This window comes from Peromyscus eremicus, chromosome 23, assembly GCF_949786415.1.
Source record: "Peromyscus eremicus chromosome 23, PerEre_H2_v1, whole genome shotgun sequence".
Lineage (NCBI taxonomy): Eukaryota > Metazoa > Chordata > Mammalia > Rodentia > Cricetidae > Peromyscus > Peromyscus eremicus.
The window spans coordinates 14,579,390-14,598,994 of record NC_081438.1 but is presented as its reverse complement, the minus strand read 5'-3'; the positions used below and the strand labels follow the sequence as shown (position 1 = coordinate 14,598,994).

The 19,605-nt window shown below is 47.5% G+C and overlaps 1 protein-coding gene and 1 long non-coding RNA gene across 2 annotated transcripts; one reads left to right on the top strand and one right to left on the bottom strand.

The window, feature by feature from the left end:
• Nucleotides 1–373: 373 nt before the first annotated feature.
• Nucleotides 374–3,185, top strand: LOC131898293 (uncharacterized). Its single transcript, XR_009375892.1, has 2 exons — nt 374–450; nt 2,990–3,185. It is a non-coding gene; the product is annotated as an uncharacterized LOC131898293 (long non-coding RNA).
• On the bottom strand, nt 1,354–19,567 carry Gtf2h3 (general transcription factor IIH subunit 3). The gene is made up of 13 exons (XM_059249419.1): nt 19,512–19,567; nt 16,478–16,557; nt 15,009–15,115; nt 14,731–14,897; nt 10,211–10,273; nt 9,244–9,273; nt 8,897–8,925; nt 8,237–8,311; nt 6,606–6,659; nt 3,568–3,636; nt 2,674–2,809; nt 2,535–2,571; nt 1,354–2,448 (listed from the first exon to the last, which is right to left on the bottom strand). Exons 1-13 carry the CDS (start codon nt 19,522–19,524, stop codon nt 2,379–2,381), a joined length of 930 nt encoding a protein of 309 aa, XP_059105402.1. The 5' UTR covers nt 19,525–19,567; the 3' UTR covers nt 1,354–2,378.
• Between the last annotated feature and the right edge of the window lie 38 nt (nt 19,568–19,605).

The following is a 19,605-nucleotide window of genomic DNA, read 5'->3' as shown; positions in this document are numbered from 1 at the left end:
CTCTACATCTCACGTTTTCTCAATGGTAACACCAAATGCACTATGAGCAAAGCCAAAGAACCTTAGAATATCAGCCCAAAGTGCCTCTTTCCTTTATTCGAAAATCTGTATATTTCTTGGTTTGGGCCAAGTCACGTTCTGGGTTTCCTTCAATGCCAGCCAAAGATGGTTCCTTGCCCCCAAAGCAGCCTGTGTCGTGGAGAATCCTCGGCTGGTAAAGGCTGGTTCAAGCTGGGCGGTGGGGGTGCACACCTTGAATCAGCTTAGAGTAACATGGTCCTCCCCTTCCAGCTAAGAGGCCCATGGATCTGCTGCCACAGCAAACTGGCTTGGGCTTCCCACTGCCACCTCAGGCCGAGGTCTGTGATCAGCAGTGGCCCCCAGCAGCAGCTGGAAGACCTGCGTTGCCATACCACCTTTACATGCAGACCCTCTAGGCACCAGCTCTAGGTAAGTCTATACCTCGGTTCCTCATAAAGAAAAAGGGATCTTCAAAAAAAAAGAAGTTTGGAGAGATGGCTCAGGGGTTAAGAGCACTGGCTGCTCTTCCAGAGGACCTGAGTTCAATTCCCAGCACCCACATGGTGGCTCACAACCATCTGTAATGAGATCTGGTGCCCTCTTCTGGTGAGCAGACATAAATGCAGGCAGAACACTGAGTACATAAAAATCTTAAAATAAAAAAAAAAGGTAAAGGAAAAGGCTGCAACAGTCCCACCTGGAACTGAACGGAGACAACTCGGGAGTCAGCTCTACCCTCCCACCATGTGGCCCTGGGGATCAGAGTAAGGTCACAGTACCTGCTGGGCCATCACACCAGCCTGCTGATTTCTTTTTGTCCTTGTTTGGGTGTTTTAAGATTTTTATTCTATGTGTATGGCTGTTTGTGCGTGCATGCATGTCTGTGCACCACGTTTGTGCCTGATGCCTGTGGCGGCCAGAAGAGGGTGTCCGATCCCCTGGAACTGGAGTTACAGACAGTTGTGAACTGCTATGTGGGTGCTGGGAATTGAACCTAGGTACTCTGGAAGAACAGTCAGTGCTCTTAAGAAAGCCTTTAGTCATTTCAAGAAGAACTGTTCAATGCAAGCTGGTGGTGGCACACACTTTTAATGCTGGTGGATCTCTGTGAATTTGAGGCCAGCCTGGTCTACAAAGTGAGTTCCAAGACAGCCAGAGCTGTTACACAGAAAAACCCTGTCTCAGTGCAAATATCTAGAAAAATACTTTAAGGAAAATTAGTAAATATAAAAAATAGAATTTTTATTATTGCAATTACAAGTGTTTCTATTGAACTAATTTACATTTCTAGTATTCAACAGTTCTCCAATATTGTTATTCTTAAAAAAAAAAAAAAAAAAAAGACAGAATCTTACCTGTAGATAGCTCCTTTTTCCCAGTTAAGTGGCTGTCTGATCCCAGCCAACGAACTCTTGCCTCGTGTGTCTCTGACAAACGTTACTACAGCTCTAGTACTTGCTCTCCTTGTAGATTTAAATTCCGATTTTATACGTTTTTGGTGAAAAACCATTACTAATAATTTTGGTTAACTTTGTACAAATATGCTGGCGTATCAGATGAACACAGAACTGCTAACACCAGAGGTGAGCCTCAAGTTAATTGGGCTTGCCTACATCAGACCATTGGTTTGTTTGTTTTGTTTTTGTAAACAAGGTGGCCAGATGCAGCCCTGGTTGGTTTGAATATTTTGAACATCAAACAAATTGTCTCCTTTAACTATATTCAAATGTAACCTGACCTAAAGGTACAAGCCTTCAGTCCGGGCACTCAGAGAGCAGAGTTTGAGGCCAGCCTGGTCTACATAGTGAGTTCAAACCAACCAGACAGAATTAAATGTATATCCCAGGCAGGATCTGAACCCAAAACCTTCCTGACTCAGTCTCCCCAAGATTCCAGGCACATACCACCTGTCCAACTAAGATGCTCTGTCATGACTGATAATGACCCAATGATGGTGGCCGTCCTGAGTGGCATTCCAACTTCACACACTGCCATCTTGAAGTACAGAAGCCCCAGTATCTACCATGATAAGCTTTGACAGAGGACCATCTAAGAACAAAGTCCCAGGGGCTGCAGTTCAGAGGTGGGGTACAGCTCAGTGGTGGGGTGCTGGCCAAGGACATGCAAGGCCATCCCCAAGGAACAGAGAAACAACAAACTAAGCAGCGTCAGCCGGAAGCCGCGCAACTGCTACCTTAAAACAACGAACAAAAAGTCCTAAGGCTGTGCTGGTCCCCCTTTCCAGATAACGTCAGAGGCCTGGGTGCACTTCAGCTCCACCCTACAAGCACGGGGAGAGCAGTGTTCCCCTGGGAGACTCGGCCTGTGGTGAGAGATGGAGAAGCTTGTGTCGCTCATCACAGGGACACCTTCTGCTTCTTTTTCTTGGCCTTCAGTACAGGAGGGAGGGAGATCTTAAAGGCTGTCCTGGAATGATGGAGAGGGAAGAAACATTTCAGGGCTGGGAAGCTCTCGGGAACCCACTCCCAGTTAGCACCTACGAAGATACTCACTCGCACGTGGTGCAGATGGGGCTGAAATTGCAGAAAACTGTTAAAAACAAAACAAGGAAATAAGGATTTGAAAAACAGATTACTTTCTGCGCCACCCCCTCCCCCAACACAGACAGTTAGAAAAACTACATGAGCTTACTGGACAGACACACGGAGCAGACATAGCCAATCTCAATGAGACTTCGGTGACAGAAGCAGGCAGCCCTGTAGTCCACATGGATTGGAGGTGGGAGGATTAGCTGAGATCGCTGGTCTTGATCCGGAAGAAAAACCCACTGTTTTAAAAACGAAAGAAAAACAAAGAAAGAATAGGCAAGGAATTTGTAATTAAATCACAGGAGGAAAAACAGCAACAGTCCAGACACAGACAGCAGCCTTAGCCAATCAGCACACACAGACAGCAGAGCTTAGCCAATCAGTACTGAGGAGAATACTAACTCAAGACTGTCCTTTAGGGCTGGCGAGATGGCTCAGTGATGAAAGGTACTTGCCACCAAGCCTGATGGATGAGCTGAGTTCCATTCCTGGGACCCACATGGTGGAAGCAGAGAACTGACTCCCGAGAGTTGTCCTCTGCCCTCAACATGCACTCAGTGGGAAACATGCACCCACACACATACACAAAATAAAAATGATTTCCTTCAAAGCCTATTAAGATTCATTTTTATTCATCCCACAATTATTTCTCATTTAACTTGTGTGCTTGTACGTGTATAAGCACATGCATGTGGCAGTCAGAAGGCAATGTAGGAGTTGGTTCATTCCCTCCACCACGGGGTCCTGGAGATCGAACTCAAGCCATCAGGCTTGGCAGCAAGCCCACTTACTCAATGAGCCATGCTGTCAGCCCACTCCACACTTACTAAGCACTGTGCTATACAATCATGTGACACCTGCAAACAACCTTTAGAGTTCAGAGATCTGGAAGTCCACCCTTCTCAGCCTGGAACTCTGAAGCCACCCTCTCCCAGCAACTTCTTCCCTGGGATGCTAGAGGTGGTGGGCTGCCGCCGCCGCCGCTGTGTTAACTCACCAGTAGGTACTGCAGGAGAGAAGGCATCTGAGGTACCTTCAGGTACAGTCCCCCTGTGATGTCACAAGCCTGCAAGACAGAGCGGTCACTACCGAAGCAGAACCTCAGCATTCCCAGGGGAGGGGGTCATGGGGGACTCCACAGTCGATAAGGTCAGCTGGTGTGAGGTCCGTTTACTCATTACTGTCCACGCTACAGACACCAGCACACAGCTCTGCTCCAGATTCCCAGGCTACGGGACAGATTGTGTCTCTTTCTCACAAGGTGAGCTCCCAGAGATGTTGACAGATACCATAGGCCCCTGGAAGCATGACTCTGCCCTTTGCGCCATGCAGCGTATGCTGACCTTCCCAATGTTTTGCTTTAAATACAGTTTTCTTGCTAGTTTTAAGGGGGAAAAGAAGAGCACACAGAGCTGGTGGGCACAATACTGACATTACAGTTTACAGTTTACATGACAATCAAGTGGGGTGCTGGGAAAGAAAAGCAAGACCTGAGGGAAGGCAAGGGCCAAGCCCAGGCAGTGAGGGGACAGCAAGTGCCAAGGCACCAGGCCACAGCAGCCCAGGTTAACTGTGGTTGCAGGCAACACCCCTTCACAGGAGGCCCAGAAGGAAGAGAAGAGAAGACATGGGGTAACCAGAAGGTCACAGCAAGGACTTGAGTATTAGCTAACGTGTGCTAGGACGATAGGGGTGGGGAGTGCGGGGTAGGGTGGGGAGCATGGGGGGAGTTGAGCAAGTGAGTAACATGGCCTCTCTTATGCCATAGGCTTCTTTCTGACTCCCAAGAAGACAGACTAGCTGGTGGAGTAGGTGTGCTATGAGAGACCAGAGTCTGCAGGCCCCTCAGATGGGGCAGCTAGGAAAGAGGATGGGAGGCGGGATTTAGGATGTGTGCTGAGGACAGATTCAACAAGATCACAGCAATGGGGAAGGAGAGGAACAGAAAGGGGAAAAGCCAGGCTGACTGCCCAGTGAACCACGCTGTGCTCAGAGACAGGACTCAGAGTTTGGGAGCATCCACTGCGCAGAAAAGCCGGAGCTCTGTTCTGACACAGTGACTCGAGGTGTCCAAGAGGTGATGGTGTGTGTACTGCAGAATACGCCGGTCTGGATTTGAGGCATCACGGTGAGGAACAGGGTACCAGAGCCAGCTTTCAACCAGAGTCGAGATCTCCGAATTAACGGACACTTTAGAGCTGAAATTGGCAGCTACAAATCAATCACCTCCTTGAAAGCCCACTAGTGACAGGCAATGGGACTAACAGTGTGGTAAAGGAGCAAAGAGAAGGCAGCACAGCTACCCGCATCTGAACACGACATGTGACACAACCCCTGAATGCCACATGGCATCCACAGACAGGACCAACGCCTACATTGTACCTCATCCTCATGGGGTGGGAGCCTAGATTTTAAATACATAAAAATGTAATTAATTCTTAGGTATTTCTAAACAATTCCTTAAAATGCATTATTATGCAATAAACAGGCCAGGTGGTGGTGGCACACGCCTTTTATCCCAGCACTTGGGAGGCAGAGGCAAGCAGATCTCTGAGTTCGAGGCCAGCCAGGTCTAGAGTGAGTTCCAGGTCAGCCAGCACTATAAAGAGAAACCCTGTCTTGAAAAATAAAAAACAACAAAAAATCCCACTACTGTCAAGTTGAGCCTAAGCAACAGAAAAGCCCAGCCCTCTCAGACCTATGCATTCTCCCCTTCCCTCAGCCCAAGCACCAGCCTAGACTCAAGGCTGTTCTCCACCCCTTTTAGCTGACTGACTCATCTTCAAGGATCTAATCTTTTAAGGAAATGTTGAATGGGGAAGGGATGTTAACAATTTTCTGAACATTTATTATTTGTGTGTGTGTGCACATGCATGCCACACACACAAATGGAGACCAGAGGAAATCTTGAGGGAGTTGATGCTCTCCTTCTAGCATATGGGTCCCAGGAACAGAACTCAAGTCATCAGCTTTGGGGAGAGGCACCCTTAGCCACTGAGCAACCTCACTGGCCCAGAAATATTTCTTGTGAGCAAAAGGCAGTCATCCACAGCTTGCTGATTATTTCGGTTGTGGGTACCTTTACCCTCCTCGCCCTTCTGGTAAAATTCAAAGATGCAGTTTCAAACTTCTGCTCCAAGAGCAACATCTAAAGCAGGAAAACTGCCGTGAACTTGAAAGCAGCCCGGGCTAGAGTAAGCTCTTACCACCCCTCCCACCCCAGAGCGCCATCTGGTTGTGGGGCGTATCTGTACACTGTGTGAGGATGCATTCCTGTGATGGGTATAGTAAGAAGCTGCACAGCCCAGAGCTAGGCAGGAGAGTATAGGGGGCACTTCCTGGAAGAGAGAGAACTCTGGGAAGAAGAAAGGCGGAGTCACCAGCCTGATGTGGAGGAAGCAGGTTGGGCAGTACGAAGATGAGGTAATAGCACATGGCAGAAAATAGATTAATAAGTTATAAGAACTAGTTGGGGACAAGCCTAAGCTAATGCTGATCTTTTACAATTAATAATAAGTCTCCATGTTATTATTTGCAAGCTAGAGGTCCCGACGAGAAAACTGGACTACAACTTTTAACAGTAATTCCCAAGACATATATGATGCAATGTATAGAATTTATATTTTCCTAAAATTAAATTATTTCCTAGAATTTTTAAAAGATGGTGCCACACACTTTTTAAATCTCCACACTAGGGAGGCAGAAGCAGGGAGACCTCTGTGAGTTCCAGGCCAAGGTACAGCTACACAGTGAGACCATGAGTCAAGACAAACAGCCAGAAACAGATAAAAATCCATTTTAATTACACATTAAACTCACTATAACAAAAATACTCTTTTGGTCTCTGCAGTCTTACTCTGTAGCCCAGGCTATCCTCAAATCTCATGAATCTCCTGCCTCAACTTCCTGATTGCTGGGATTACCAGAGTTTGCTACCAAGACTGGCAAAGGTATTACCATCCCCACAAGTACTCAATACACACACTGTTCCTGTATGAAAGCCTGGTCACGGCCACACACTCCATGGAAACCTACCTGCTGGAGGAGCCCTGAATCCGAGTCTAGGACGCAGGCATCAATGAGAATATTCTGAAAGGAACATTTCAAAACATTATAGCCGGGCGGTGGTGGCGCATGCCTTTAATCCCAGCACTCGGGAGGCAGAGCCAGGCGGATCTCTGTGAGTTCGAGGCCAGCCTGGGCTACCAAGTGAGCTCCAGGAAAGGCGCAAAGCTACACAGAGAAACCCTGTCTCAAAAAACCAAAAAAAAAAAAAAAAAAAAAAAAAAATTATAGCAACGGTTATGGCTGTCTCAGACATGCTAGACTCTTCTCTTTTATCTTTTTTTGGAGACTGGCTCTCAACTCTGTAGTCTAGACTGGCATGGAACTTGTGCTAATCCTCCTGCCTCTGCCTCCCTAGAGTTGGTACAGATGTGCCCCATTTTGTCCAGCCAGACTCTATTCCTAAAACGGGTCCTTTAACATGTAGAGTGAAGCTGTAAGGTGGACACTGCGGCACAGTTGGCATCTGAAGCATCCGGTACCGGTCCTAACGCCCATCTCCAAAGCCCTGACCCCTTCCCACCACCACATTCTCCATGCTAAGATGACCCGAGGCTCTAGTGGTGCTGTGTGTTTGACCTGGGGTTTAGAGAAGGGGGCTGGAGAGATGGTGCAGGGTCAAGAGCACTAGCTGCTCTTCCAGACGACCCTGATTCAGTTCCCAGCACCCACTTCGTATCTCACAACCATCTGTAACTCTACTTCCACAGAATCTGACACCCTCTCCTGGCTTCTAGGGGACCAGAAATGCACATGGTGCACATAGCTACATGCAGGCAAAAACACTTAGACACATTTACAAAAAAACAAAAACAAAAAAAAAAACACAAAACCCAGAGAACGATGATGATGCACCAGGTTATGTGAACATCTCAGTTATTTGCAAAGTCATACCACACTATGATAAAAAGAGAGACACTGTGAGGCAGTCTGGTGCACACCTGTTATCCTGGTTACCCAGCAGACTGATGCAGTGCTTCTCAAGTTCCAGGCCTGTGGAGGCTACAGGGAGCTCACACCAGCCTGGGCAAGTTAGCAAGAGCCTGCCTCAATGCAAAAGAGGAGACTGGGGACACTCAGGTCACACAGGGGTTGCCACACACGTGAATGCCTTGGGTTAAATAACACTGCCAAAAATTAAAAGAAAAAGAAAGAAAAAAGAAAAAAAGGTGGAGAGGCTGGGGGCTCCTGTACCTGTCAACCCAGGGATTCTTAGCCACATGTGGACTAACAGGATGAGTACCATGACACCTGATGCAAAATCAAGCTTGAGTGCATAGTTCTGAGAACACTGCCCAGTCACAAGGACTCAGGACCCTAAACAGACAAATGACAGGTACCCAGTGTGGATTCTGAATCCACACTCCACTAACAGGGCTCTTCAGACAGAACACCACTCTGCAAGAATGACAGTGATTACATTTTGGGGTTTTTTGTATGTTTGTTTGTTTGTTTGTTTAAGACAGGATCACTCTATGTAGCCCTGGGGCTGTCCTGGAACTCTCTATATAGACCAGGGTAGACTCAAATTCAAAGCGGTGTACACCACCGCACTCGGCCTCTGATTATTTCTTTTGGAAATTCGGAAGGCTTAGCCTCACCTGCTTCTGAGCAGCAAAGATGACGTTCATGAAGTTCATGTACTGCAGCGCGCTGTCCTCTGCAGCCTTGATCACCTGCGAACACAGCCCTTGGAGCTCAAGTGCCTCCCAGGGCTCACGGGGACATGACCTACTGCAATCCACAGACAGTACCACTTCTCCAGTCCCTCTTCCTACTTAGTACTAAACCCCTGAAGTATAAGGTGACACCAGATCTTTCCTGGTCCTTGTTAAACTGATGGGCTTCTGTTCAGAGTACCTAGCATGCACTGGGAAGCCAGGAAAGAACTACTGGGAGTTAGTTCTTTCCTTACATCTGGGTCCTGGGGACTGAAGTCAAGTCATCAGGCTTGGCACCAGGCACCTTTACTGTCTGAGCCTTCTCCCTGGGCCAAGAGCTCCTGACTATAGAAATATTAATTTTCTGTAAAAGTAGCAATGTTGAAAAGGCTTTTCCAGATGCCTTTGTAAGACAGGGTGTTACTATGCAGCCCTGGCTGGCCTGGAACTTGCTATGTAGACATTGTCCTTCAACTCACAGAGCACAGCCTGTGTCTCCCTCCCCCGGTGCTGGTATTAAATGTATGTGATAGTCCCATGTTTCCCAGTCCCATGTTTCCCAGCTGTCTCCGGTTATATGTGAGTTGTGTATAATCTTACCAATATCCTTGATTTCATCTCCTGATTATCTATAAAGAGATCAAAACAGATTATAATCTAACAAACAAGATAGCTTAAAAAGCATGTGGTTTTCTAAGCAATTTTTATTTTATATTATTTTGAGATAGGGTCTCATTAAGCAGCCCTGACTGGTCTGGAACTTGCTATGTAGACCAGGTTGGCCTTGAACTCAGAGATGTGCGGCCTCTGGCCCGAGTGCTCAGCAATTCTTTTTTTTGTTTTGTTTTGTTTTTTGTTTTTGTTTTTGTTTTTCGAGACTTAAATACCCCACCAAGCATGCAGCACTAAAAGCAAAGGGTGAGAGGTACAAAAGAGTCAGCTCCTACCTTTAACGGCCTTGTTCACTCTGTGAATGTCTGGGTGCATTAGCATTAAGGAATAGTACAATTCTGTTTCACAAACACCTGCACTAACAGGAAAACAGACCTTCAGACTATAAACCAGCCCCTCCCATCTTCCGCCATGACAGCCATGTGGGTGGGCTTGGGTTCGGTTACCCATTCTGTACTCACCAAGAGCTCTGCACGTGAAGACCACAGTTCCGACAGCTGACTACCCACCATCTTGGATACCAATACTGGGGCCACACCCAAACCAGTCAGCCCATCCAGTGAGATAATGAATTTGAAAGCCATACAAGAGGATCGGGACAACTGGATAAAAACTCCAGGATGTAAACAGAACTCAGTACTGTTCAAGGACATTTCACAAAAGCAAAGCTGCCCATGACACTTGAAACCAGGTGCTGGGAAGAGTCTGGTTGCCCTGTGCTTCAGGCCAGGTCACCTGCTCACCAAAAGCGTACCACTCACTAATTAAGAGGTCAGGAAGCAGCTTTTAAAATCAGTCCTGGAGATGTCAAGCCAAGGAATAAGATCAAAGCAAGCACCAGGCTATCAGAGTAAGAAGCAAGTTGGAGAGACGGCTCAGCAGGTCACAGCATTGGTTGCTCTTGCAGAGGAATCAGGCTCGGTTCCTAGCATCTACATGGTGGTTCAAAACCACCTGTAACTCCAGTGTTGCAGGATTTAATGCCCTCTTTTGACTTCCCGGGTACCAGACACCCACACTGTACACAGAGATATACACAGGCAAACATTCATTCTTAAACTAAGATAAAGCAAACGAGACAAAAGAAACAAAGCAACACCTCACCTGGAAGCAGCGCCAGGCTTTTCAGGTGGCCAAAGGGGCGACCGCACATGAGTGTCGTAGAAGAAGGTCTAGGAGAAGCCACCAGTTAACCACCCTCGCTACAAAAGACTGCTCTGTATCACACCAGCACAAGGATACAGCAAAGGGCTTTGGCGAGGGATCCTGCTAGTAGTGTCTCCGTGTGCTGGCCCTTTATGTCACCTGCAAATGTTAAGAGCACAAAAGGGGGACATTCTAAGTCTTTTTTCAAATGAAGTCATTCTGAAACTCTAGTATTCATGAATGAATCACAAGATGACATGTTCAAAGTGGATTTCAAAACACAGAGACCAGCAATCAGTAAACCCAAGTGAGCTACTCCACGCCTCTTTTCAGAGTCTAGGTGTATATTTAGGGGAAGGAGAGGCAGAGGTGGGAGGTGGGATTTAAAGGTCGAGGAGGGACTGGAGAGGGGACTCAGTGCTGAAGAGCTCTGGATGCTCTTCCAGAAGACCTGGGTTCAAAGCCCAGCATCCACACGATGGCTCACGACCATCTGTAACACCAGTTCCAGGGGACTGGATATCTTCTGGCCTCCACAAAAACAGGCACACACGGTGTATAGACACACATGCTGGCAGAGCATCCATACACATAAAGTAAAATAAACCAATCCAAAAAGCAAAAAAATAAGCCGGGCGGTGGTGGCACACGCCTTTAATCCCAGCACTGGGAGGCAGAGGCAGGCGGATCTCTGTGAGTTCGAGGCCAGCCTGGTCTATAAATCCAGGACAGGCTCCAAAGCTACACAGAGAAACCTTGTACCCCACCACCACCAAAAAAAAAAAAAAAAAAAAAAAAAAGTAAAAAAAAAAAAAGGACATGGAGTTTCATTTAGGATAAGGGTCTTGAGAGGGACAGTAGGATGACCCTGAAATAGTGTGTGCACACCTAACACTACTCAACTGTACACTCAAAAACAGTTAAAATAGAGCCCAGTGTGGCAGCCTACACCTTTAATCCCACCATGCTGTAGGCAGAGCCAGGCAGATCTCTGTAAGTTTGAGGCCAGCCTGGTCTACACAGCAAGCTCCAAGCCAGCCAGGGTTATACAGAGAAATTCTGTCTCAAAAAAATCTTACTGCTTTGGAACTCAATTTTTTTTTAAAAAAATTTATGTGTATATGTGTGTATGGATATGTACACCCATGTGCATGATGCCTACAGAGGCCCAAAGAGGGTATTGGCTCCCTGGAGCTGGAGTTAAGAGGAGGTGTTGAGCCTCCCTACATGGTGCTGGGAACCAAACCCGGATCCTCTCCAACAGCAGCAAGTGCTGTTAACCTCTCAGCCACCTCTCCATCCCTAGAAATCAATTACTTTTTGTAAGTGTACAGCTGTGTGCCCACCACCACGTTCTAATTGTAGATCAGCTTCCATCATCTGAGACCATGGGGCCCACATGTCCACCCCAGCCCTGGGTCGCTGTCAACCCCTTCTCATCTCTAGAGTTCCTTTTTCCTCCAGGTGACCCCTGCAGACCAAAGGCTGAAAACCATGGCAGGCTCAGGACACTAGAGCCCTGGGCTTGGAAAGGCACTCTTGACTGTTAAGATGGTAACACTGGAGAGTGTGGTGATTTCAATGTGAATAGCTGCCACAGGCTCATGAATGCTTGGTTCCCAGTTGGAGGAACTGTTTGAGAAGGACTGGGAGGTGTGGCCTTGTTGGAGGAGGTGTGTCACTGGGGGTGGACTCTGAGGTTTCAAAAGTTCAAGCCATTCACAGTTAGCTCTCCTCCTACTCTGTGCTTCTGGATTAGATGAAAATTCTCAGCTACTGCTCCAGCACCAAGCCTGCCTGCCTGTCTGCTACCATGCTCCCCACCATGAAGGCATGTGTTCTAGTACCCTTTGGAACCATGGGTCCCAAATTAAATGCTTTGTAAGTCATAGTGCCTTATCACTGCTGTGGGATGTATGGCAAATGTGTTGCTAATTAATCAATAAAACACTGATTGTCCGTTGGCCAGGCAGGAAGTATAGGCGGGGCAAGGAGGAGAATAAAGCTGGGAAGTGGAAGGCTGAGTCAGAGAGACACTGCCAGCCACCACGATGAGGAACAGCATGTGAAGATGCTGGTAAGCCACGAGCCATGTGGCAAGGTATAGATTAATGGAAATGGATTAATTTAAGCTATAGGAACAGTTAGCAAGAAGCCTGCCATGGCCATACAGTTTGAAAGCAACATAAGTCTCTGTGTTTACTTGGTCGGGTCTGAGAGGCTGTGGGACTGGCAGGTGAAAGAGATATATCCTGACTGTGGGCCAGGCAGGAAAACTCTAGCTACATATCACAGCCTGGAAACCTAACTAAGACAAAGGCTGAGTGGGAAGACAGCAGTGGGAAGTCGGAAGTCCAGACCAGCTGGAGGAGTCTGTTAGAATAATCTAGCAGCTCTCATACAGCACCTGTAGGGCACTCTAGCAAAGTCTGAAGAGGTCCTCCAGGCAGCCAGAAGTGCAAGGCTTGGGCTATGCCAAGTGTCCCACAGTGTGGTATTTCATCTCAACAGTGTTGAGGCTGACACCGAGGACATAAAGGGGTTAGGATTTGGAGGCATCTCTGAGACTAAACTCACAGGACTACATAGCTGATTAGATGGTGGATATGAGAAGAAAGGAATCCAAAAAGAAAGCTTTGACTTGGGAAATTAAGAAAATGGAGGGATAGACATAGGAAACGGGACGGTGGAGTCACAGCAGCCAAAGAAAATAAGATTTCAGACATGTTAGAGGCCAAGGGACAGAAAAACGGAGATGTCTGAGCTTAAAGTCTGTGTTTGAGTCAGGATGGGAAATGTTGCCACCCAATCATAAAGGGCAGGGGCTGGAGAGATGGCTCAGTGTCAGCCACAAGCACTGCATTGGCAAGAGACACGGGGTTGGTTTCCAGCACACGCTAGGCAGCTGACCCCTGGCGCTGGCCTGCCTAGGCACCTGTGTGCACACTGCATACGTCAACTCATGTAGGCACACAAGTAAGCATTTAACCTTAAAAAGCATTTGTCTTTTTAAAGATTTATTTTATGTGTAAGAGTACTTTGTCTGCATGTGTGTCTCCACCATGTACATGCCTGGTGCCCAAGGAGGTCAAATGGGGTGAATCAGATCCCCCAGAATTGGAACCACAGATGGTTGTAAGCTGCCATGGGGGTGCTAAAAACAGAACCTGGGTCTTCTGAGGAGCAGCCAGTGCTCTTAACCACAGAACTCTATCTCCAACCCCTATAAACACAAATTTTTCTTTAAAAAAATAAAATAAATAAATTTAATCTTGAAAATAAATAAATAAAGGAAGGCAAGCATCCATGGAAGATATGAGATGTATTTTAAGGGACAAGGTGAAGGCAAACCAGACATAAAAACCCAAAAAAAAAAAAAGAGGCTGGGCGGTGGTGGTGCACACCTTTAATCCCAGCACTCGGGAGGCAGAGGCAGGCGGATCTCTGTGACTTTGAGGCCAGCCTGGTCTACAGAGGAGTTCCAGGACAGTCAGGGCTGTTACACAGAGAAACCCTGTCTTGGGGGGAAAAAAAAAGACGGGGGCAGGAGGACTCCAAGTGCAAGGTCAGCCTGGGCTACTTAGGGAGGCCCTGTCTAGACATACACAAAACCCAAACAAGACTAAGAAAGAATAGCTGAAACACAAGAGAAGAAAAGCTGGTTAACAGTGTGTCTTCCTGGAAAGCTAGAGTATTCTAGAGCCAAGGAGGATCAGCAGGGCCAATGCCGGAAGGTCAGATAAATATCACAGCGGCAGGGGGTGGGAATGACCTTAAGAAGGAAAAGAGGCACATGGCCAATATCAGCAGCCTCAAATCTTCGAGCTTAAAGGCTCCATTACGTGCCAAATCAGTGTCATTTCTAAGGGAAAGAGTCTACGTGTGACCAGCCCCTATGGCTCAGGGACCGTTGTGGAAACGGGGCAGGGCAGCAACACTGTAAGAGTCAAGGGTTCAGGAGGACCTGGCCAAACAGTGTTCGGACAGGACAAGAAGCTGCACTCTGAAACACAGCAGCTGGGGCTGCCTTCATAAGCCCTACACAGATCAGGCAGTCAACACTGCAGCTTGGAGGAGGAGGGACTCATGAGCCTCCTCTAGCTGAGGAGGACCCAGTAACAGCTGATGGGCTGGTGGGGTGAGCTTGGCTCCAGGAAATGGCCCCATACCTATAAAGATATAGGCAGCACAAGTGGGTTCTTTTAGGTTTTTTTTTTGTTTTTTGTTTTTTTGAGACAAACTCTCTCTACATAGCCCTGGTTGTCCTGTAACTGGATATGTAGACCAGGCTGGCCTGGAACTCACAAGAGATCTGCCTGCCTCTGCCTCCTGAGTGCTGAGATCAAAGGCATTTGCAACCCTGGCCAGCTTTTATATATATATATAACATATATATAATATATATATTATATATATTATATATATATAAAAGACACACAGTTGGGAGGGGTGAGGAGATAGGAGGACTTAGGAAGAAGAATGGGGTTGGCGAATATCACCAAAATACATGGTACGCTTGTATGAAATCCTCAGAGAACTGAGACAAATCTTACATTTAAGAGCATACAACCACCACCACTATAGGGAGGGGACAGTGACAACAGCCAGGCTCTTACTCTTGGTCATCAGGTCTTTGATCTCCTCGGCGATCACCTCATTTGCGGCTGTCAGCAGCTCGTACTTCCCATCTTTACTCCCCGAGGGATTATAGTCAGGAACGGGGTTGCCAGGGTCCCCGAAGAAGTCTCCGAGTCTGCCGTTCTTCCCCGGGTATAAGAACCGACTGCCAGGGTAGAGTAACCAGAATGTACTACACACATGTAGGGAACTGTCAGAGAACTAGAGAGCAGCCCCCAGCAGCAGAGCTCCCCAGCAGCAGAGCACTGGCCCCTACCTCTCCTGAATGTGACTGGCTATCACAGCCAGCTGGTTGGAGCGGTTCATGAACAGGTGGGAATTGGCCAGCACCATCACAGCATCCATGCACTTGGATAAAGTAAACTGACAAACAGGAGAAAAACAAGTCAGCTCCTGATGAAGATGTCACTGAAAAACCGATTATTTATTACTTAGTTTTATGTACTCATATGCTGTGGTGTATTTAAGAGAGGGTCTTCCGCTGGGCAGTCTGATGCTGAGTAGCAACAAATGCCCAACAGTTCACCTGTCTATCTCCCAACGTCACGACATGTGGCACTACATGCCAACAGTCACTGACATCTGACATGATTCAACACTAAAAATTTGCTCATCCTCGCCTCTCCTAAAACCTGGAGCATGGCACTTGAGAGGCCTTCCTGACTTTAATGACACAAGTCGTTTATAGATTAGAACATTATTTCCCAAATAATGGCGTGGTGGGGCCACACGTGCAAACTTTGAAGCCTTGAACGTAGGAGACAGAGGTAGCTGGGACAGAAGTTCAAGGTCATCCTCAGGCTGTACAACATGTTCAAGGCCAGCCTGGGATACCTGAGTTCCTATATTGAAAAAAACTTTAAAAAGCACAATCTTGTTTGTTTTGTTTTAATAAATAAACTGTTTCATCAAAATGTAAAACTTGGGTCAATGAGATGGCTCAGAAAATATAGGGACTTTGATGCCTGTGACCCACTTGGCGAAAGGAGTGAACTAACTCCAGACCTCTACAAGTAGGCAAACATCCACAGACATACACAAACAAAAAAAATTGTTTGGAAAAAAAAAAAAAGGATGACCCTATCCTAAAACTCCAAAGACGAGGTCTGGTGGGATAGCCCAATGGTTAAAGGTGCCTTCCACCAAGCCTCATGACCTGAGCTCAATCCCCAGAGCCCACATGATTGAACCCGAAAGGTGTTCACTGACCTCCACACACATGCTGTGGCACACCATACCCCACCCCCAAGTCAATCTGTAACAAGAAATGCCTACTCACACAACAGATATATGGACTGTTCGGAAGAGCAAAATAGAGGAGGGGGGGCAATCAATATTATATATTAATATATCAACAGCTCCCTACACGTGGAGGAGGGGGGGGCAGTCAACAGGTCAGCAGGTCTGAGGGCTTCATGTGTGTTCCAAGGAGGAACCGCGGGGCCAGTTACACAAGTTCCCTGCTCTAAGAACTCCCTGGTCTGCACAGTATAACTGGCAGCTGTTGTAAACACAGCTTTCCTTTCCTGACAGTGTCTCAAGTAGCCCAGACTGGCCAGGAGGAGCTTGACCTCTGGTGAGCCACCTGCCTCCACCTGAGTGCTAGGATTGGACGAGGGCCACCACACCCAGCCTGTGAAGACTCAATACTGCTTGCGGGGTAGTGGGTGGCACACAGACATACCGAAGTTGAAGAGAATCACTGGAAGGCTCAAGCCATCTTACCTGAGATCCCTTTAATGCTTGCTTGCCCCACCAAATCGGGTTGGTGTCAACTACGATAACCAGAAGATTCACCTCATCTTCTGCAAACAGGAACAAGAGCAACATTTAAGAATGTCAGCCTCATGAAACTGAAATACAGAGAACATACTTGATGGTCAACTAATAAACTAGAGGCCTTCAAATGGTTATCATCCTCTGATGGATCATGAGCTCACTTAAGGGCCAAGTTCCCTTAAAGATCAAGGGGCTGAAGAGACAGCTAAATGATAAGAGTGCTTGCCTAGTACTGGGGAAGCCCTTGTTTGGTAGCCGATATCTCATTTTAAAACAGAAAACAAGGGTCAGAGATGGCTTATAAGGTAAAAATATCTACAGCCATGCCTGATGACCTAGGTTCAATTCCTGGGACGCACTGCTTAGGTGAGACCTGACTCAACAAAGCTGCCCACTAACACACACACACACACACACACACACACACACACACACACACACACCAAGAAAAAAATGTTAAGAAAAATTTTTTTTTAATTTTAAAGGCTGGGAATGATGGTGTATTGTCTTTAATCGCAACACTTGGAAGGCAGAGGCAGATGGATCTCCGTGAGTTCGAAACCAGTATAGTATAGCAAGTTCCAGGTCAACTAGGGCTGAGGAGCTGGGCAGAGGCTGTGGGTGGAGCATGCTAACCCTCTGCTCCTGGCACGTGAATGTTCAACAATATATACTGACTTAACCCAAAGGTACTCACATTTTAAAAGCCTGGTCTTGGGCTCACTGAGTGACCAGTAGGAATCCCCAGTGATAGGACTTCAAGCAGATGAGGGACCCCTGAGCACCTGGGCTAGCCTAGGAGCAGTCAGGATGACCCACCATAGACCAGCCAAGCCAGTTGTAAGAATCTTTATTTATTTACTTTTTATTTATACAGTGCAGGCTGGCCTCCAACGCCTCGTGTAGTGAAGGATGACGTCAAAGCTCTAATCCCCCTGTCACTACCTCCCAAGTGCTAGCTTATACCACGCCATCTGCTAAGCAGTGCTGGGGACCAAACAGGGCTCTGTGAACATCAGGCAAGGACTCTACTCTAATGCTACATCCCCAGTCCAAGAACCAACTTTTAAAAAGAGCCAAAAAGGGGAAACTAATTCTTATGTTTTTACAAAGTTTTTACCAGGTGAAGGCATCACATGACCACACTGACAGACACAACTAAACAGGCCAAGGGAACACAAGCACTCAACAAACACCCACACTAAGAACGGGAGATGGCTGATGGAAGTTCTGGCTCCCCGTCCTCAAAGAATCTACACTTAATTTAGTTCAGTGCTGGAAACGAACATAGGAACTTTTACATGCTAATACACGGTTCTGCCATCCTCAGCATTTTCTTATTAAAAAAAATTAGATTTATTCTATAGACATGAGTGCTTTGACTGCAGCTACGTATGTATATTACATTCGTGCAGTGCCCTCGGAGATTGGAAAATGGCACCACATCCCCTCGATGGCTCTACCACTGTGTGGATGCTGGACTGAACCAGAGTCCTCTGCCAGTGCTCTTAACCACTGAGTCATCTCTCTAGGAACTATGACTTGCCCAGGATGGCCTTGAACTCGGAAACCTCCTACCTCTTGAGTATCTGGGCTTACAGGCATCTGTCACCACACCCAGCCAAGAGCCTACACTTTGAAGGGACAGAGCAATCCTGCCTGTGCCTGCTGTCATGAAATGCCTGGATGCTCATGAAACAGGCCAAGGCAGTACCCAATTGACTACCTCCTACCTTCCTTCATCAGGACCATCTCCCACCTCTGGTTTCTGCAGAACCGAATCCTACTTACTCTTCCTCGCTTGCTAGTACCAAGAAGAAAACAATGTGCAGCCTGTCTGAGCCGTGCACATGCAATGTCCCGGCCAATTTCCTCCAGCCCCTGCCTCACTGGTTGACAAACCGTGCCAGGCCTGCCTGCCGTTCTCACAGAGGTGTGAGGAGCGGCTCTGGCTGCTGAACGCACCTCCCTAACTACTCTTTTTTTTTTTTGAGACAGGGTTTCTCTGTGTAGCTTTGCGCCTTTCCTGGAACTCACTTGGTAGCCCAGGCTGGCCTCGAACTCACAGAGATCCGCCTGGCTCTGCCTCCCGAGTGCTGGGATTAAAGGCATGCGCCACCACCGCCCGGCACCTCCCTAACAGTAGCCAAAGTGATGCTTCTCACGTGGTCAATCTAAATAATTCTGGTCCAGTGAGAGGGCTCAGCTGGTGAAGGCGATTGCTGACAAGCCCCATGACCTGAGTTCAATCCCTGAGACCTAAACAATCAGTAAGAAAATCAATTCCCACAAGATGTCTTCTGACTTCCACAAGCACTTATGAGCGTGTACACACACACACACACACACTAAACAAACAAATAAATAAATAAATAAATGCAAGAATCTTTGGGAGGAAACGCAATGACAGTCCTCTTGAACTTAGTTGCCACACATCTGTCTTCACAGCCCTGGTCACCTCTTGGAATTAATTTCACTTGCCAACTGCCTCTCTCGACCATAAGACACCACCCGCTCAAAACTTCCTTGTGTTGAGTTCTGTGTGTACTCCTCAGTTTAGAAAATAATGTCCAGTACCCAGGGGGGCAATCCCAATATTGACTGAAATGACACACTGGGCGTTCTAACGCAGGCCTGTAACCCCAGAACTCGGAAGGCGAAGGCAGGAGAGAGCGCCCACATAAAAAAAAAAAATAATTAGGGCTGGGGATGTGCCTCAACTGGTAGAACGTCTACTGAGAATGCACAAAGACCTGAGTACCACATAAAACCGAGCTAGATCGGGCACGCCTGCAATTCCCGGCATTCTAGAGACCGGAGGACCAAGCGTTCAAAGCCATCCTTGACATCACAGCGAGTTCTACGTGGGACCCTGTCCCAACAACTGCCGTGTGAATGAACGAACACACGGGCTGCTCGTCTAAAGACCAAACGTGTCCCTCCCAGCCCTGCTCCGCGTCCTGGCCCGCGCCACCCTCACCGTCCGCGGCCATGGCGCCCCTACGCCTCGGTGAAGAGCCGCCCACGGTTCGACGCGCGCGCGCGCGGGCCCACTTCCGGCGCCGGCGAATGAC